The sequence below is a fragment of the Electrona antarctica genome (assembly GCF_951216825.1).
Source record: "Electrona antarctica genome assembly, chromosome: 4".
Lineage (NCBI taxonomy): Eukaryota > Metazoa > Chordata > Actinopteri > Myctophiformes > Myctophidae > Electrona > Electrona antarctica.
The window spans coordinates 5036428-5056806 of record NC_136809.1 but is presented as its reverse complement, the minus strand read 5'-3'; the positions used below and the strand labels follow the sequence as shown (position 1 = coordinate 5056806).

Here is a 20379-nt window from a genome sequence, read left to right as displayed (position 1 = left end):
AGCCCCCTTTGATATCTATGTGTGCACGTGTCTGTATATGAGGGGCGGGCACAGGCAGTCCTAAAACAAATGCTACGTTGGTGACCCAGACACTCTCTCTCAGACAATTCCAGAATCACTTTCTGACATGTCAACTAACGCCTTACTGAGATATTTACTGTATGTATTGAAATTGTATTTATTTAAAGGAAAGCCCCTTGAGATGCATCATCTCGTTTTAGAGGGGGTCCTCGGGCACAACACAATGAATACAGTAGACAAAACAAATACATTAAACATGTCAACACACAACAATACATAGAGGCTCTCCAGACCACTCAAAACACTACATCAAGACCAGAAGCAACTGCACTGACACACCTTACAAAATACTGATAATAGTGATACTAATAATGCAAAATAAAATAAAATTTATATATATATTTGTATATATATTTTTTAATTATTTTAGCATGACCTACTTTTCATCAGTGCACTTTCATTTTAGTGCACTGCATTGTATTTTAGCCCATTAAGGACGGGGACACATTTAGCGTTTTAACCATTTTTTTAAATTTTATAGCTGTTGAAAAATTGCAGATCTACAAGCTCATAGCGCGGCACTCGGTGCCGTGCTATGAGCTTGTTTATTGTCTATTTTTGAAAAATCGTGAAAATGTGCACACATCTTTGAATATATTATATATTCTTTCATAGTGAACGTTTTTAACTCAATTATTTGCTTCTGGGGGGGGGGGGTCAAACATATTTTGAGATGGGGCCCTGCGGCCAAATTCTGGGGGTCCTTGACATGAAATACTGTGAGCACCACTGATATAGAAACTGCAGGTTTTTCAGAAAACTGTCAGGATATTTAGGACATTTTGTAGAATTTGGTCCTCAGTCCTAAATGCATTAACCCATTCTGGGCGGGAACCCCTTTTGGTGTTAGCATTATGTTATGCTTTAGCTATTGAAAAATAGCAGATCTACAAGCGCATAGATCTACGAGCTTGTAGGTCTGCTATTTTTGAAAAATCGAAGAAACGACTGACACAGAAACATAGCTTTTTCAGAAAACTGTCAGGATGTAGAAGAATGCCACAGACTAAAAAACAGTTATAAGTCCACACTATTGATCCATAATGTATAAATGATAGATAAGGGTTCAGGACAACGAGGCCTTTTCGTGGAGGGGTCAGAATGAAATTCGGGACTTTTCGTCTGTGGTATACTCATTTTAGAATCTGATCTCAGGTCAAAATGGGTTAAAGAAATGTGCGATACAAATATACAGTTGTGTGTACAGTAGGTGGTAGCGATAGAGGGATGCTACGAGGGATGAAGAGGAGACGGGTGTGGGGCGGGGAGGGGGGAGGGGGAGGAGGAGGAGCAATCACAGTATGAGAGATGCTGCCTCAGATTAAAAACCCCGTGTCAGATGCTGTTGTAGAGAGATAAAAAGGGAGGGGGTGGGGAGGGGGGGGGGGGGTTTAGGAGAAGAATGAGGGAGCGACGATCAAGGGGAGAAAAAGCGGGACATTATCGACGTGAATGGGGAAACTAGTATACAGCCGCCATGAATGAAGCAGGAAGCACGTCATCTTTGGGAGTACCGGAGGAGGGAAAGTTAGTGAAAAAGGTCAGTTTTATGAGTTTACTTGCAGTGTTTGTGATTGAAAAATGACGTCTGTGTCTTAATGGTGGCATTGTGAAGACCCTGTTCCACCCGTTGAAGACCCTGTTCCACCCGTTGAAGACCCTGTTCCACCCGTTGAAGACCCTGTTCCACCCGTTGAAGACCCTGTTCCACCCGTTCATCCAATATCTTCTGTGGTTAATGTTATTTTTGGAGCTTAGTTATAACATAATGGTGGTTTCTTGCACTCTGCACATCTGTATGTGTAGGCTATATGGTTTCTTCTTTACAACCAAAATATGCTTTTCAGATGAGCACTCACTGAAAACTGTGTGTGACTCGTGGCACGTACACTCACGCTGGGCAACACCTATACGCTGTAGAGTGCATTTGCTGGAATTTGGCAAGTGCAGAAGTAGCGGGATTTTGGCGGAAGTATATTTGCCGCTCAGGGAAATGACGTCGTTGACACTTTACAAATCTGTTTACATAACATGAACTCTGTAACTGAAACAAGTGTTGTTGTGATTGCTCGTGAAATATGGCATCTATATGGAGGCTAAAGCAGAAAGTGCAGGTTGATCAGTAACAAAATACATTTTACTTGAGTCTGTACTTGAACTAAACCTACTCGAGACCTTGACCTGAGATCAGATTCTAAAAATGTCTTCTAAATCCTGACAGTTTTCTGAAAAAGCTATGTTTCTATGTCAGTCCTTCTTCGATTTTTCAAAAACAGCAGACCTACAAGCTTGTAGCGCGGCACTCGGTGCCGCGCTATGAGCTTGTAGATCTGCTTTTTTTCAATAGCTAAAGCATAACATAATGCTAACACCAAAAGGGGTTCCCGCCCCAAAATGGGTTAATTGGGAACCATGCCAGGTCGGGATCGATACAAATTGGGAATGCACCTGCTAATGAATAACCCGTGCAGAGTGGGTCGGTATGAATAACCCTTGCAGAGTGGGTCGGTATGAATAACCCTTGCAGAGTGGGTCGGTATGAATAACCCGTGCAGAGTGGGTCGGTATGAATAACCCTTGCAGAGTGGGTCGGTATGAATAACCCTTGCAGAGTGGGTCGGTATGAATAACCCTTGCAGAGTGGGTCGGTATGAATAACCCATGCAGAGTGGGTCGGTATGAATAACCCTTGCAGAGTGGGTCGGTATGAATAACCCTTGCAGAGTACTGGGTCGGTATGAATAACCCTTGCAGAGTGGGTCGGTATGAATAACCCTTGCAGAGTGGGTCGGTATGAATAACCCTTGCAGAGTGGGTCGGGTCGGGTCGGGTCGGGTCGGGTGCATGTGTTTGGAGTTTTGTCCGACGTACTAGCAGGCATCAGTCCAACACCCTATACCCAAAACCCAACCCTAAACCTAACCTCACAGGAAATCACGGGTTAGTTGTAACCTGTCACGGTTTAGTCGCGACGCGTTGTGAGCTTGTAGATCGGCTATTTTCAGCATGCAACTAATTGTAAAATGACTTACTACTGGATCTCTTGTCCACTAGTCCCTTCCTAACATTTTAGTCTAGTTTTTATTTGTTGACGAAATTGTCAGTATATTTAGTCTTAGTTTTAGTCATCATAGCTTAGTGTTTAGTAGAAAAAGGTAGTCGACGAACATCTTTCGTCTTAGTTTTAGTCGACGAAAACAACACTGACTCAACCGCCAGCTTTGCTTGATTCACTCAGTACTTGGCATCGTGTCCTCAACTTGAGTCTTTAGTTTAGTTTAGTTTAGTTTAGTTTAGTTTAGTTTAGTTTAGTTTAGTTTAGTTTAGTTTATTCGCACAATAAAACAGTACAAAAAAAAGGTAACATCAATACAAGAGAAGTGTGTGCAGGTGAGAAAAGAAACCCATGGAGGGCTTATATGTGGTTCTCACCAAAGATAATATACAAGTAGTAAGGAGACAAAGTAATCAAACATAGGTATGGAAAATAACAAAAACAACAACAAATACATTATTTACACTTGTGAAGTGTGTGTGTGTGTGTGTGTGTGTGTGTGTGTGTGTAAGAGAGAGAGTGCGCACGTGCACGCATGCACGCATGCGCAAGCCTGAGTGTGCCTAGTGTACATGCATGTCTATCTGTGTCTGAATATGCACAATAAAGCTACATTACGTTAGAATCAAGTGGAGAGGGTTGCTTCAAGAGGCTGGCCCTCAATCTATGTTTGAAGTTACAGAGTGAAGATGAGGAGTTGGCAATAAGTATGTGTGAATTCCAGAGTAAAGAACCTCTGACTTTTATGGAGAACTGGCTAAGAGTGGTCTTTCCACACATACAGGGATCCATAAAGAAGAAGATGGACTCCCTGAGGAGATGGAGCTCATCCAGCATGAAGAAGGAACGTAAGCCCAAGTCCAAGAGCCTGAGTCTGTGCTCCCCCGCAGAAGACCCTGCAGAGGACCTCTGGCTCCAGGAGGGAGAGAGGAGGAAGCTGAGGCCCATCGTCGACTCTGTCTTCGGGCAGGTAGGAAACTCTGAAAAGGCAGTGTTGATTTCGTCGACTCTGTCTTCGGGCAGGTAGGAAACTCTGAAAAGGCCGTGTTGATTTTGTCGACTAATGCTATATGACGGAATAAATGTTTGTCGACTACCTCATTTCACTGACGAAACCTCAATGGAAACTAAATGGAAACTGAGATATGATGACAAACTAACTATGACTAAATATATTGATGATTTCGTCAACCAATAAAAACTGGACTAACATGGTAGGAAGCGACTAGTGGACAAGACTCAAAAGATCCAGTATAAGTCATTTTACACTTGGTTGCATGCTGAAAATAGCCGATCTACAAGCCATCTACGAGCTTGTAGATTTGCTATTTTCAGAAAGTGTAAAATCAGCCATTACGACGACATCAAGGCCCGCCAAAATACATTTTAGTTGACTAAATCAACTGTAGATGTAGTCGACTAGAACTAGATGTACTGTAAACATCACAACATGTTTCCAGTGGCTGTACCGCACTGGACTGTTGGACAGAGAGCTGAGCCAGAAGGCAGAGCTCTCTGTCTACCGAGCAATCTTCATTCCTACTCTCACCTATAGGTCATGAAGTGGGTCATGACCGAAAGAATAAGGTTGCGAATACAAGCGGCCCGGAATGAGTTTTCTCAGGCGGCGGGTGGTTTCCATAAAGAGAGAAGTGAGAAGTCACGCGTGGGAACGACTCGGAGTAAACCTGCTTATTCGCCTGGAAAGGAGCCATGCAGCTTACTGTAGGCTTATTGTTGTGAGTCATGTCACGTGTGCGTCAAACACGGTTTTGATATTCCATAATGTTTGTCTGTAATTCCCTTAAAAAAACAATGTGGGCAGTATAATACGCAGTAGTATCATGAACAACATCCATATCAACCACAAATTGGAATTGCATGTTGGCGGACAGACTATAGAGAGAACTGTTGGTGGGGCTCTGGACAGACTATAGAGAGAACTGTTGGCGGGGCTCTGGACAGACTATAGAGAGAACTGTTGGTGGGGCTCTGGACAGACTATAGACAGAACTGTTGGTGGGGCTCTGGACAGACTATAGAGAGAACTGCCTGACATGTTGGTGGGGCTCTGGACAGACTATAGAGAGAACTGTTGGCGGGGCTCTGGACAGACTATAGAGAGAACTGTTGGTGGGGCTCTGGACAGACTATAGAGAGAACTGTTGGTGGGGCTCTGGACAGACTATAGAGAGAACTGTTGGTGGGGCTCTGGACAGACTATAGAGAGAACTGCCTGACATGTTGGGGGGGCTCTGGACAGACTATAGAGAGAACTGTTGGTGGGGCTCTGGACAGACTATAGAGAGAACTGTTGGTGGGGCTCTGGACAGACTATAGAGAGAACTGTTGGTGGGGCTCTGGACAGACTATAGAGAGAACTGTTGGGGGGGCTCTGGACAGACTATAGAGAGAACTGTTGGGGGGGCTCTGGACAGACTATAGAGAGAACTGTTGGTGGGGCTCTGGACAGACTATAGAGAGAACTGTTGGTGGGGCTCTGGACAGACTATAGAGAGAACTGTTGGTGGGGCTCTGGACAGACTATAGAGAGAACTGTTGGGGGGGCTCTGGACAGACTATAGAGAGAACTGTTGGCGGGGCTCTGGACAGACTATAGAGAGAACTGTTGGCGGGGCTCTGGACAGACTATAGAGAGAACTGTTGGGGGGGCTCTGGACAGACTATAGAGAGAACTGTTGGGGGGGCTCTGGACAGACTATAGAGAGAACTGTTGGTGGGGCTCTGGACAGACTATAGAGAGAACTGTTGGTGGGGCTCTGGACAGACTATAGAGAGAACTGTTGGTGGGGCTCTGGACAGACTATAGAGAGAACTGCCTGACATGTTGGGGGGGCTCTGGACAGACTATAGACAGAACTGTTGGTGGGGCTCTGGACAGACTATAGAGAGAACTGTTGGTGGGGCTCTGGACAGACTATAGAGAGAACTGCCTGACATGTTGGGGGGGCTCTGGACAGACTATAGACAGAACTGTTGGTGGGGCTCTGGACAGACTATAGAGAGAACTGTTGGTGGGGCTCTGGACAGACTATAGAGAGAACTGCCTGACATGTTGGGGGAGCTCTGGACAGACTATAGACAGAACTGTTGGTGGGGCTCTGGACAGACTATAGAGAGAACTGTTGGCGGGGCTCTGGACAGACTATAGAGAGAACTGTTGGTGGGGCTCTGGACAGACTATAGAGAGAACTGCCTGACATGTTGGGGGGGCTCTGGACAGACTATAGAGAGAACTGCCTGACATGTTGGGGGGGCTCTGGACAGACTATAGACAGAACTGTTGGTGGGGCTCTGGACAGACTATAGAGAGAACTGTTGGCGGGGCTCTGGACAGACTATAGAGAGAACTGTTGGCGGGGCTCTGGACAGACTATAGAGAGAACTGTTGGCGGGGCTCTGGACAGACTATAGAGAGAACTGTTGGTGGGGCTCTGGACAGACTATAGAGAGAACTGTTGGTGGGGCTCTGGACAGACTATAGAGAGAACTGTTAGTGGGGCTCTGGACAGACTATAGAGAGAACTGTTGGTGGGGCTCTGGACAGACTATAGAGAGAACTGCCTGACATGTTGGGGGGGCTCTGGACAGACTATAGAGAGAACTGTTGGTGGGGCTCTGGACAGACTATAGAGAGAACTGTTGGTGGGGCTCTGGACAGACTATAGAGAGAACTGTTGGTGGGGCTCTGGACAGACTATAGAGAGAACTGTTGGGGGGGCTCTGGACAGACTATAGAGAGAACTGTTGGGGGGGCTCTGGACAGACTATAGAGAGAACTGTTGGTGGGGCTCTGGACAGACTATAGAGAGAACTGTTGGTGGGGCTCTGGACAGACTATAGAGAGAACTGTTGGTGGGGCTCTGGACAGACTATAGAGAGAACTGTTGGGGGGGCTCTGGACAGACTATAGAGAGAACTGTTGGCGGGGCTCTGGACAGACTATAGAGAGAACTGTTGGCGGGGCTCTGGACAGACTATAGAGAGAACTGTTGGGGGGGCTCTGGACAGACTATAGAGAGAACTGTTGGGGGGGCTCTGGACAGACTATAGAGAGAACTGTTGGTGGGGCTCTGGACAGACTATAGAGAGAACTGTTGGTGGGGCTCTGGACAGACTATAGAGAGAACTGTTGGTGGGGCTCTGGACAGACTATAGAGAGAACTGCCTGACATGTTGGGGGGGCTCTGGACAGACTATAGACAGAACTGTTGGTGGGGCTCTGGACAGACTATAGAGAGAACTGTTGGTGGGGCTCTGGACAGACTATAGAGAGAACTGCCTGACATGTTGGGGGGGCTCTGGACAGACTATAGACAGAACTGTTGGTGGGGCTCTGGACAGACTATAGAGAGAACTGTTGGTGGGGCTCTGGACAGACTATAGAGAGAACTGCCTGACATGTTGGGGGAGCTCTGGACAGACTATAGACAGAACTGTTGGTGGGGCTCTGGACAGACTATAGAGAGAACTGTTGGCGGGGCTCTGGACAGACTATAGAGAGAACTGTTGGTGGGGCTCTGGACAGACTATAGAGAGAACTGCCTGACATGTTGGGGGGGCTCTGGACAGACTATAGAGAGAACTGCCTGACATGTTGGGGGGGCTCTGGACAGACTATAGACAGAACTGTTGGTGGGGCTCTGGACAGACTATAGAGAGAACTGTTGGCGGGGCTCTGGACAGACTATAGAGAGAACTGTTGGCGGGGCTCTGGACAGACTATAGAGAGAACTGTTGGTGGGGCTCTGGACAGACTATAGAGAGAACTGTTGGTGGGGCTCTGGACAGACTATAGAGAGAACTGTTGGTGGGGCTCTGGACAGACTATAGAGAGAACTGTTAGTGGGGCTCTGGACAGACTATAGAGAGAACTGTTAGTGGGGCTCTGGACAGACTATAGAGAGAACTGTTGGCGGGGCTCTGGACAGACTATAGAGAGAACTGTTGGTGGGGCTCTGGACAGACTATAGAGAGAACTGTTGGGGGGGCTCTGGACAGACTATAGAGAGAACTGTTAGTGGGGCTCTGGACAGACTATAGAGAGAACTGTTGGTGGGGCTCTGGACAGACTATAGAGAGAACTGTTGGTGGGGCTCTGGACAGACTATAGAGAGAACTGTTGGCGGGGCTCTGGACAGACTATAGAGAGAACTGTTGGTGGGGCTCTGGACAGACTATAGAGAGAACTGTTGGTGGGGCTCTGGACAGACTATAGAGAGAACTGTTGGTGGGGCTCTGGACAGACTATAGAGAGAACTGTTGGTGGGGCTCTGGACAGACTATAGAGAGAACTGTTAGTGGGGCTCTGGACAGACTATAGAGAGAACTGTTGGCGGGGCTCTGGACAGACTATAGAGAGAACTGTTAGTGGGGCTCTGGACAGACTATAGAGAGAACTGTTGGTGGGGCTCTGGACAGACTATAGAGAGAACTGTTGGTGGGGCTCTGGACAGACTATAGAGAGAACTGTTGGCGGGGCTCTGGACAGACTATAGAGAGAACTGTTGGTGGGGCTCTGGACAGACTATAGAGAGAACTGTTGGTGGGGCTCTGGACAGACTATAGAGAGAACTGCCTGACATGTTGGGGGGGCTCTGGACAGACTATAGAGAGAACTGTTGGTGGGGCTCTGGACAGACTATAGAGAGAACTGTTGGCGGGGCTCTGGACAGACTATAGAGAGAACTGTTGGTGGGGCTCTGGACAGACTATAGAGAACTGCCTGACAACATATTTTCTTTTGTCTAAAGGTTTATATATAAAGCACAATTCAAGGTGCTTGAATTGTGCACAAAAGGAATTGGAGAACATCAAAGATTTTAGCCTGGATTTAGAATGATTTTAAAGTAGTTACTGTATGTGGTTGTGTCAAGAGAGACCATTCCAGAGAGCCTCGTTTCCAGCCTCGCTATGTGTCTCAGAGGAGGGCTGTGGACAGTTCAGAAACCTGTCTACTCACTCTGTGTCTCAGAGGAGGGCTGTGGACAGTTCAGAAACCTGTCTACTCGCTCTGTGTCTCAGAGGAGGGCTGTGGACATTTCAGAAACGTGTCTACTCACTCTGTGTCTCAGAGGAGGGCCGTGGACGGTTCAGAAACCTGTCTACTCGCTCTGTGTCTCAGAGGAGGGCTGTGGACAGTTCAGAAACCTGTCTACTCGCTCTGTGTCTCAGAGGAGGGCTGTGACCTGTCTACTATAGGCTCTATACCCCGCTGGGGGGTTGAAGGTGTCAAAGCTTCTGGAGACAGTAGCCATTAACAAAAAAGGTATTTTTGACCTGAAGTCAGCTTGCGTGGTACCTGGCCTTACTACAGTCATGACCTGAAGTCAGCTTGTGTGGTACCTGGCCTTACTATACAGTCATGACCTGGAATCAGCTGGTGTGGTACCTGGCCAGTGGCCATACAGTCATGATCTGAAGTCAGCTTGTGTGGTAGCTGGCCTTACTACAGTCATGACCTGAAGTCAGCTTGTGTGGTAGCTGGCCTTACTACAGTCATGACCTGAAGTCAGCTTGTGTGGTAGCTGGCCTTACTACAGTCATGACCTGAAGTCAGCTTGTGTGGTAGCTGGCCTTACTACAGTCATGACCTGGAGTCAGCTTGTGTGGTACCTGGCCTTACTACAGTCATGACCTGAAGTCAGCTTGTGTGGTAGCTGGCCTTACTACAGTCATGACCTGGAGTCAGCTTGTGTGGTACCTGGCCTTACTATACAGTCATGACCTGAAGTCAGCTTGTGTGGTACCTGGCCTTACTATACAGTCATGACCTGGAGTCAGCTTGTGTGGTACCTGGCCTTACTATACAGTCATGACCTGAAGTCAGCTTGTGTGGTACCTGGCCTTACTACAGTAATGACCTGAAGTCAGCTTGTGTGGTACCTGGCCTTACTACAGTCATGACCTGAAGTCAGCTTGTGTGGTACCTGGCCTTACTACAGTAATGACCTGAAGTCAGCTTGTGTGGTACCTGGCCTTACTACAGTCATGACCTGAAGTCAGCTTGTGTGGTACCTGGCCTTACTACAGTCATGACCTGAAGTCAGCTTGTGTGGTACCTGGCCTTACTACAGTCATGACCTGAAGTCAGCTTGTGTGGTACCTGGCCATACAGTCATGACCTGAAGTCAGCTTGTGTGGTACCTGGCCTTACTACAGTCATGACCTGAAGTCAGAGGTCACAAATGTACGTCATATTTGGTGGACATTTGACCTAATTTCTCCTTTCATTGTCAATGGCAAATATTGAGACGTGTGGGGACAAGATTTGACGGACATTTGTTTTCTGAAATACCTATGTTTCTATATCAGCGGTTCTCAAACTATTTCATGTATGTATATGTACAATTGGCCGCCGACCCCCATCTGAAAATATGTTGTTCCAGCCAGGAACAGCATATTTGTGTGTCGTCCCCCCCCCCCTCCCAGAAGCAAAGATACGAGTCAATAATGTTTGCTGTGAAAGGATTCAAGGATTTGCACACGTTTTCACGATTTTAAAAAAATAGCAGATCGACAAGCTCGTAATGCGGCACTCTGTGCCATGCTATGAGCTTGTAGACCTGCTATTTTTCAACAGCTAAAGTTTAAAAATAATGGTTAAAGTGGTTAAAAGCTATAAGGTGACACAGATGCGTCCTCAACTCCTCATAGCCAGACGTGAATCAGCCATTGGCAAAAAACAAAATTGCCTGCTGGAGTGTGATATGAGTGTGACTTATTAGCCAGACTAGGTTAAGCCAACTGCAATATAGGATGTGGACAACCTTATCACATCAGGAAGTGAGCAATCCTGTCAGGAAGTGGTGGATTTAGGTTTGTACTTTTTCTACCTTGAACTTGTGCACTTCCTGTAATTAAGGTCTGTTTAGCAGCTGCACAGATTGTCTAATCATGGAAGTTACCATATACTGTACTTCAGAATGTGTTGCAATCAATATCAGGAAGTGGAGGTTTTGGGCTTTATATTTGTACAAAAACAAACGCCACTTACTTTGGTATGTGATGCAAGAAGAAATATATAGGCAATCTTTATCCGCATTTTAGGTTATGGAGATATATATATATATATATATATATATTATAGGCAAAATAAAGAAAGAAAGAAAAGTAAAATCACAATTTGAGAACCAGAAAGTGAACTTTATTAAAGTAGAGTTGTGCCCGTTGGCCTTAAAGTAGAGTTGTGCCCGTTGGCCTACTTGGAACGATTGGAAATGCATGTCCCACCCAGTTATTATGTCTGTGTCCCTTTTATAGTTCACCCTGCCACTGATGCCGTATTTAACAAACTTTCCATAAGTTATTCTGCCCATAAACTGTCCTATAACAGGCATGTTGTGACCCAAATGGGTTCAAGTTTGAATTCTTTATTGTTAATGTTGCAGAGAATGATATTATTTTGACTTTATATACTGTTTGAAGCAGCTTTTTCACGATTTTGTAACCCATTTTTCACCCCGGTGTCAATAATGGAATGTGATCCTGGGCTCTACACGCCCTCCGCCAACCTGGGGAGACTTGAACTCATGCTTCCTTCATGCCTGAGTGTCCAAGTTGCTCTTTTACACCTGACAGGGGGGAGTTTCCCTAGTTGGACGTAGCGCGTGGAAGGGGGGATGGGGACAGGGGGGATGTAAGTGCTGCTATTAAAATGCTTACTTTAAAAGGACTAAAATAGCTAAAATACAACAATTCATGGTCATACGTTATAGCATAATTCATAATAATGTCATGATACAATAATAAATATGTGGTTCATAATTGATTTCATATGAGGTTAAAAATGTAAACATGATGTGATGATAACTTTCTGAGGCAGAACCAAGTTCCCTGTCTGTCAGTAGCAACACTGGACCATGATTGATTGACTGATTGATGCATGATTGCCTGGCATTGCACACAGGTGGTACAAACATTTCTCTCACTCATTCAGACTCTGGTCTGCACAAGGAAGCACACTCGCAGCAGAGTAGTGTGTTTGAACTGTTTAAAGTGATTAGAAACACGTCTAAAGTCAAAGACAGACGGTCAAAAGGACATTCAAAGGACTGTATGAAACTCAAGAAGCATCAAGAACCTCTTTACACAACAAGCGGCCAACGAGTTCTCACGGCATGGAACAGCAGAGGGATGAGAAGAATGCCCAATAAATGCCCGTTTATAAAGAACCGACCTGTGTCGTCAATGTTGTGAGAAGAGTTTCCCTGGTTGGACGTAGTGCGTGGAAGGAACACGTTATTCCAACCAGTTCCTTTCCCCTCCATCAGGTGCCCCGGCTGGCCAGGGGGAGGCAGTTTAGAGACCAGGATTACTGCATGTTTTTTGTGAGGGTACCTACCCTAGGGGACACGGGGAGAACATGCAAACTCCACACAGAAAGGCCCTTTCGCCAACCCCGCCTCGGGTGTTTGAAGCAGCGTGATTGATGATTGATTGTTGACTCCATTGTAGGGAGCAACTACCACCAGCTGTGGGTGTGTGTGTGTGGGGAACATGCCAACAGTGTGAGGGTTTTGAATTGAGTACTCTAAAATTGTTTCCATTATGTGGATAATCTTTTGAGTAATATGTGACACTTTAAAATGTATATTATGAATTGTGATGTCTCTTGTGATGTGATGTCTCTGGACAAATTAACTGGTTAGATTGTGGAATCAATCCAGGTTTGGTATGGTCCAGTGGGAGGGGCTTATAGGCATATTTAAGTCAAGGACAGTCTAAGAAGGACGAGACGCAAAGACCGTACGGGCGACGCCATGTTGCTTTGGAAGGAAAGAAACATGCGCAGTTGAGACCAAGGAAGCTGAACGCGGAAGTGTTGGCTGCATATAGCCCATTGCGCATGTTTCTTTCCTTCCAAAGCAACATGGCGTCGCCCGTACGGTCTTCGCGTCTCGTCCTTCTTAGACTGTCCTTGATTTAAGTAGGGAGACCTGCCAGTGCCAGTCAGTCAAGGTACTGTAGGATTGTGAAGGTGGAAAGACGTGAGGCCAAACTGTCCTGTTAACCCATTTAGGCCTGACGTCAAAATTTAAAAAATGTCTTCTAAATGATAACAATTTTCTGAAAAACCTCATGTTTCTGTATCAGGGGTGCTCAATATTTCATGTCAAGGACCCCAAAAATGATATGTAATTGGCCGCCGACCCCCATCTGAAAACATGTTGTTCCAGGAACCCCTCAGAAGCAAAGATTTGAGTTAAAAAACGTTTGCTCTGAAACAATTGATTTGAGCCACATTTTCAAGATTTTTCAAAAATAGCAGACCTACAAGCTCATAGCGCAGCACTCGGTGCCGCGCTATGAGCTTGTATATCTGCTATTTTCCAATAGCTAAAATATAATATAACGCTTAAAACACCAAAAGGGGTTCCCTCCCAGAATCGGATAGTGTTGTATTTTTGTTCTTCATTTTGATCACTGCACTCTGTGTAACAAGGTGAATAAAACAACCACGCCATCTCTACAGCAAGGTCTCTCTGGCGATCTTTTCAGTATTTTCCAGTTTTGGGCAGTTATTACTACCTGTGCCTTTTGGCACTAGATCAGAGTGTCACATTGCCCATAATTATATGGAGTTCTTTGTATGGAGTCTATATGCAGTTGTCAGAACATATGATGTCAGAACAGCTAGGGGTGATCAGTTTGGGCCCTGTCCAGAGCCCGGGCAGAGGCTTGTGTGCTGGTTCTGGACACGTCTGGGCACTGCACTCCCTGTGGGGGTGAGAAACGTGTGTGTCAAATTTGAAGACGGGTTCGGGCAAACGGTTCTCGAGTTATGTGGCTTACAGACGTACAACGTACGTCGTACACACGTATACGCACAGAGACATGGTGCACGGCCTCGCCCTAAAGGGCGAGACCTGGGCACCATATACAGTATGGGGCTTTCCCCATGTATGGGGAAAGCTGACTGCCGAGCAGACAGACGAAGACCCATTTTGGGTCAAAACGTTGTCATCCTACTAAATAAAACTACCTCTGGGAGCTGCTAAACAGACTGCATTCCCTTTTCCAGTGAATTAGAATGTACAATGAAGTGGGCAAAAAGTGGAGAAAAAAAAGAATCACACAACAAAACAGCATTATATGTGCTACGTACGCTTGATGGTCCAACAACATATTATACACAGAGCTTAATGCTTAACCCATTATTAACCCATTATTAACCCATACTGTTCGCACTTCCCTGGGCTTTTGTTGTTACCTCCTCGCTGAGGACAAATACGGGCTGGATACAGCACCTATGAGATGAATGGAGTGTGTGTGTGTGTGTGTGTGTGTGTGTGTGTGTGTGTGTGTGTGTGTGTGTGTGTGTGTGTGTGTGTGTGTGTGTACTGTGTACCATGTACAGTAGCCTGATTCCATAGAAAGGTCAGTCCCGCTTGACCCAGGATGTGACCTATAATCTTCCTGATGAGTGGTTTTATATGGATGTCCCTCAGCTGTGTCATCTGTCACACCATGCTGTATCTGTCAGGTCACCGTGCATCTCTCGTGGGATTACACCAGATCTTTATAAAGAGCATTATTATCGATTGCACAAAGAGCAAGAAGGATTTGGAATACATGACATGGCTGTCAGATTCAACCTCATGGTCTTATATCCTTAAAATAGAACTGGTTAATTCACAACTAACAGAAGAGAATCATAAACAGTGTTATTTATGCAAGCATGACCATATGCTGGGAGGGAAGTAATAAACGGTTATATATATCTCTGCTGTCGTGAAGAAACCACCTAACTCCAAAATGTTCATTTTATCAGGAAATTAAAAATGTACATTTTCAGGAAATGAATCCTCATATTTTGGAAACAAAGCAATAAAGCCTCATCAAAGTTGGTGTTGTGACTTCATATATTGTCAATGACTTGCATGAGAGGGGGAGAGGTGGTGGAGTTAGTTGCTATAGCAGACAATTTGAGGGTCCAATGGAGTTAAGAGGTTTGTCAAACCATCACTAAACATATTTCTCATAATATTGAAGTACAGCAATACATGGCAACTTGAGGTACTCTTGACATGTGAGAATGGTCCAGTGGTTCATTGTGGGTGTAAGGGATTTGTCTCTATCACACTATCACTAAACACGGATGAAATTCACCCAAACACCTGCCTGTAGAAAAAAGCAGGGATGTGGGCAAGGAAACAAACCTACCTACCATGAAGGTACTGAAAGACCCGCCCACCTCAGACATCAGCAACATTATGTCACTGAGCGTCATGAAGGCACTGAAAGACCCGCCCACCTCAGACATCAGCAACATTATGATGTCACTGAGCATCATGAAGGCACTGAAAGACCCGCCCACCTCAGACACCAGCAACATTATGATGTCACTGAGCATCATGAAGGTACTGAAAGACCCGCCCACCTCAGACATCAGCAACATTATGATGTCACTGAGCATCATGAAGGTACTGAAAGACCCGCCCACCTCAGACATCAGCAACATTATGATGTCACTGAGCATCATGAAGGTACTGAAAGACCCGCCCACCTCAGACATCAGCAACATTATGATGTCACTGAGCATCATGAAGGTACTGAAAGACCCGCCCACCTCAGACACCAGCAACATTATGATGTCACTGAGCATCATGAAGGTACTGAAAGACCCGCCCACCTCAGACATCAGCAACATTATGATGTCACTGAGCATCATGAAGGTACTGAAAGACCCGCCCACCTCAGACATCAGCAACATTATGATGTCACTGAGCATCATGAAGGTACTGAAAGACCCGCCCACCTCAGACATCAGCAACATTATGATGTCACTGAGCATCATGAAGGTACTGAAAGACCCGCCCACCTCAGACATCAGCAACATTATGATGTCACTGAACATCATGAAGGTACTGAAAGACCCGCCCACCTCAGACATCAGCAACATTATGATGTCACTGAGCATCATGAAGGTACTGAAAGACCCGCCCACCTCAGACATCAGCAACATTATGATGTCACTGAGTTTTGATTGATTGAAGAATTTATTAACAGTTTGCAGAATTACAGTACATTTCAAGCACAAACTCAATACAAAGGCTGTTAACTGTGAGTGGACGACCCAATTAAGCATTACACTTGTTTCCAATAGGGTCCACCATGTTCAAATCATCAAAACATTTAGAGACGTACAAATAGACACTTCTATAGACAGAACAGGAATTCATCATAATGAAGGTACTGAAAGACCCGCCCACCTCAGACATCAGCAACAAAAATATAATTGTCTGGGTGAAAATCACCTGTGTTTACTGTTCTAGTGTTCTACTAGGTTAAGTAGCATCACTGAAATAGAAATGAATACAATAAATAACTAGAAAAAGTGCCCCTTGGGGCACAGGTCTCCACCAGGGCAGGTCAGGTTGTGGCCTCCTGGTGGCGCTATAATAGGCCAATGTGAAAAGGGTGCCATTTCTTCATACGCCTTTGATGGCAATTGGATGATTTGAGGCATTTTGTTAAAAAAATGTGTTGTCAAAAATCAACCTGTTGGTGGCGCTATAACAGGCCAATGTGAAAAGGGTGGGATATATTCCTCAGCCTAGTAAGAAAATGTGTGAAAGATTTCACGTAAATTGCATGCTGTGTTCATGATTTGAGGCTTTTGTTGAAAACGGGGCAATCTTGCAAACTGTGAAAGCCAATTATAGCCAATTAGGATGAAATATGAAATATCGGACAGATCCGACTTGAGCACATGACCATAGAGATACTGTGTAACGATTTGTGAGATTTTTGGACAGAATCTGGAGGAGTAATATCAAAAAATGTGTTTTACAAAAGTCGGCCTCCTGGTGGCGCTATAAAAGGCAGATGCGGAAAATGCAGGTCAAAGGTTTGTCCTTGGCCTCTAGGGAGTGTGCATGCAACGTTTCACGCAGATCGGTGCAGTTTTAGGTAAAAAATGTGAAAAGCTGCCTCATGGTGGCACTATAACAGGCCGTTCTGGAAAATGTGGGGCAGAGGTTCATGCATCGTTGGCATCCAGGGAGTGTGTGTGCAAAGTTTGGCATCGACCGGGTTAACGGTGCCGGAGATTAGCTGGTAACGGACGGACGGAAGGACGGACACACACACACACACACACACGGACGGAGTGCAAAACATACTCTCTCCCCATGCCTTCGGCCTGGTGGAGACAATGAATGAGAAATAATGAATGGCTGGACGAGTAACGCAGTTGCAGGTCTTGATTTCAACCTGACATGATTTCCAGAGTGTTCCACATTCCCTGCACTGTAATTCTCTTTGACGTTTGCATTCTAATTGTTGCACCTTTGTGAATGTATGGTATGCAAGTTTACTCGTGTGCATGTGTTTCCAATGACGCTTTGGATGGATTATGAATTTACTCTATTACTAAGACTGAGGATGATGAGACAGAAACAGACACATGTCTTCGGTTCTCGGACAGGAATGTTCATGTGTTGTCAACTAACCATGTTGCTCTATATGCACTGTCATTGGCTAGGGCATGAATAAGCTTAACGCAACGCTTTGTGAGCTTGTAGAACGGCTATTTTTAGCAAGCGACGGCATCAATCAGGCCTTACGCTGAGCCCTCAGGCTCATCTTCAGTATAACTTCACAGTTAACTTCACACAATGGACCGACCTCTCCTTTTGCTCAAATACTTTTTATCCCACAAAGTTAACTCTTTCCCTCATCATCCGTACGAGTGATTCCGTTTCTAAGCGTCCATTTCATCCCCTTCCTTTTTAATCTCTACACCAGTAATCCTCCTCTACATCCCAATAATCAGTCTCTTATTCTCTGTCCTCTTATGACATCCATCTCTCCAGTCCTTATCCCAGCTTTTCCCTGGTCTTGTTGTTTGTCTCCCTTGCGTTTACTTTTCATCCATTTGGTCCATCTGTTGCTGAGGGTATATCAATGTGACAAATAATGACAAAATTAGAGAAAAACAGTCTGACTTCAATATCGCTAGAGGGCACTAACTGTACTTTTTTTATTTGTATTATAATCCCCATAGGGGGATCTTAGATCGCCTCGTATAAGAACTGTGTTTGAAAAAGAATCATTGATGGGGAATCCAAGAAACTACAGGCTTTCTATTCCTGAAAAGTTGCAATGCGATAATGGAAGCCAGTGTTCTCACGATAATACAAATCTAAATATTGTTAACAAAAATCTGCCTAATGATGATGTCACTGGTGGACGGGTTTCATTCTGAACTGCCCACAGCCCTCCTATGAGACACAGACTGAGTAGAAAAAATGTGTGCTATTTTATCATGAACATTATTAGTGAGGATAGTGAAGATAAATTGAAAAGTGGTGAAGTGGTCCTTTAAATAAATGTAGTAATGTACTTAGTGACTTTCCAGCTTATCAAGCTGTGCAGAGAGATGTACATCAACATAGTAGCAGTGACAAGTATCCATCTGGGTATTATTACCCATCCCATGACCCACACCTTCTGGCCTCTTTAGCACTCACTTGAACACGCACGCACGCGCATGCACAGGCACGCACAGGCACGCACACGCACGCACACGCATGCACACGCACCGTGACGCATGCATGCATGATGCACACACTCAATAGGCCTATCTCACAGCCCGCTTTCCACGCCCACTTCCGGTAGATAGTGGTGTCATTTTAACATTAGGCATTTACACTTTTTTTCTCTGGAGAATCTAAGTACATTTCCTAATGTTAAAATGTCAAAGACCGATAATAATGTGAAGAAAACACAATGGTATAACAACTCAAATAAGTAGAATAAATCTTACCTTTACAAAACGGTAGTTTGTGGCTTGTGAAAATACCTCTTTTAACATGGAAGCCTATGGACCGCAAAAAATAACACCACTAGCTCCAAAAGGAGGCGTGGAAAGGGGGCGGGGAAATGCTGCAAGATAGGCCTATTAATCTCATAGGTACTGTAACCATAATATAATGGCCTGGAATCCAGGGCAAATACAGCCCTTATTTGCCCTCAGAGGGGAGGTAATATAAGCACAGGGAGGGTCAGAGAAGTGCCAACTGTCACCGTGAATAACCTCATTGCAGAAGGAAGGAAGGAACATGTCAAACATCATGGCTGCCAGTACCTTTGCAAGGTACTGACTTTTTTATTTACAGTAGTTCAGTGAACTTGCTGGTTCTTACACTGAACCACACTTTATACGCACACTTTATACACACTCACGAACAGTACGAACACACGTGCACGCACACACACACACACACACACACACATTTTAAAGTAACTTCCCATGGACCACCACTGGTGGAGAAAGAGCATGGACAAACATAACTTTTGGTTTCACAATATTGTGGGTGCATTTTACTGTTGAGTGATATGGAGTGTAAGCGTTTTTTGTGTTTGTTTTTAGAATTGGATTGTGTGTTTTGTTAATGTTTCTTTATCCTTGCCTGTCAGGCATGACGCTGCATGCCCTCGAAGGTTCCCACATTAAATCTCATCCCAACTGTTTCGTTCAAAGGCTTATCTTTTCTGTCGGTCTGTTAAGCTCACAGTTCACACTGTGTTGAGTTGCTGGTTGAGAAATGCCTACAAGGAATTTATACTGTAGGTATCTCTCCAACTGTGCGTGCGTGCGTGCGTGCGTGCGTGCGTGCGTGCGTGCGTACGGTGCGTGCCGGCCCATGTGGGTGTGTGTGCGTGTCTGTATGTCTGTGCAAGTGGTGTTTTGTTTGCGTACATGCACTGGACCAATACGTTGCACGGAGCAATGCTTCCACTAACTCTGAGGTCAACTGAGGTGACTAGATGCATGTGTGTTAAGCCAGGGGTTCTCAACCCGTGGGTCACGACCCCTCGGGGGGTCGCCAAATTATTTTAGGGGGTCCCCAAATTATTTTCAAAAAAATAAAAAATAAAATAAATTTTATTTTCACGATTTTTCAAAAATAGCAGACCTACAAGCTCGTAGCGCGCCACTCGGTGGCGCGCTATGAGCTTGTAGATCTGCTATTTTTCAATAGCTAAATTATAACAATGCTTAAAACACCAAAAGGGGTTCCCGCCCAAAATGGTTTAAGGTTATTGTAGCAGTCAATTTATATTGGGGGTCGGGAGGGGGCGGGGCGGGGGTCCCGAGACATTGCCAAAGCATTTTCGGGGGTCCCCGGCCAAAAACGTTGAGAACCCCTGTGTTAAGCAAAGGAGAGAGCATGCTGAAACTATAAGCACAGGTAGGAGCTTCCTTTTAACAG

At 45.2% G+C, this 20379-nt stretch overlaps 1 protein-coding gene across 1 annotated transcript in view; it reads left to right on the top strand.

Moving 5' to 3' along the window:
* Positions 1-1558: 1558 nt before the first annotated feature.
* cabp2a (calcium binding protein 2a) overlaps positions 1559-20379 on the top strand; it is a gene marked incomplete at its 5' end in the record, with an annotated part of 50186 nt that continues 31365 nt past the window's right edge. The window contains 2 exons of the mRNA XM_079499567.1: positions 1559-1621; positions 3921-4106. Of these exons, the coding sequence (XP_079355693.1) occupies positions 1559-1621; positions 3921-4106 (249 nt within the window). The remainder of the gene's footprint in view (positions 1622-3920; positions 4107-20379) is intronic.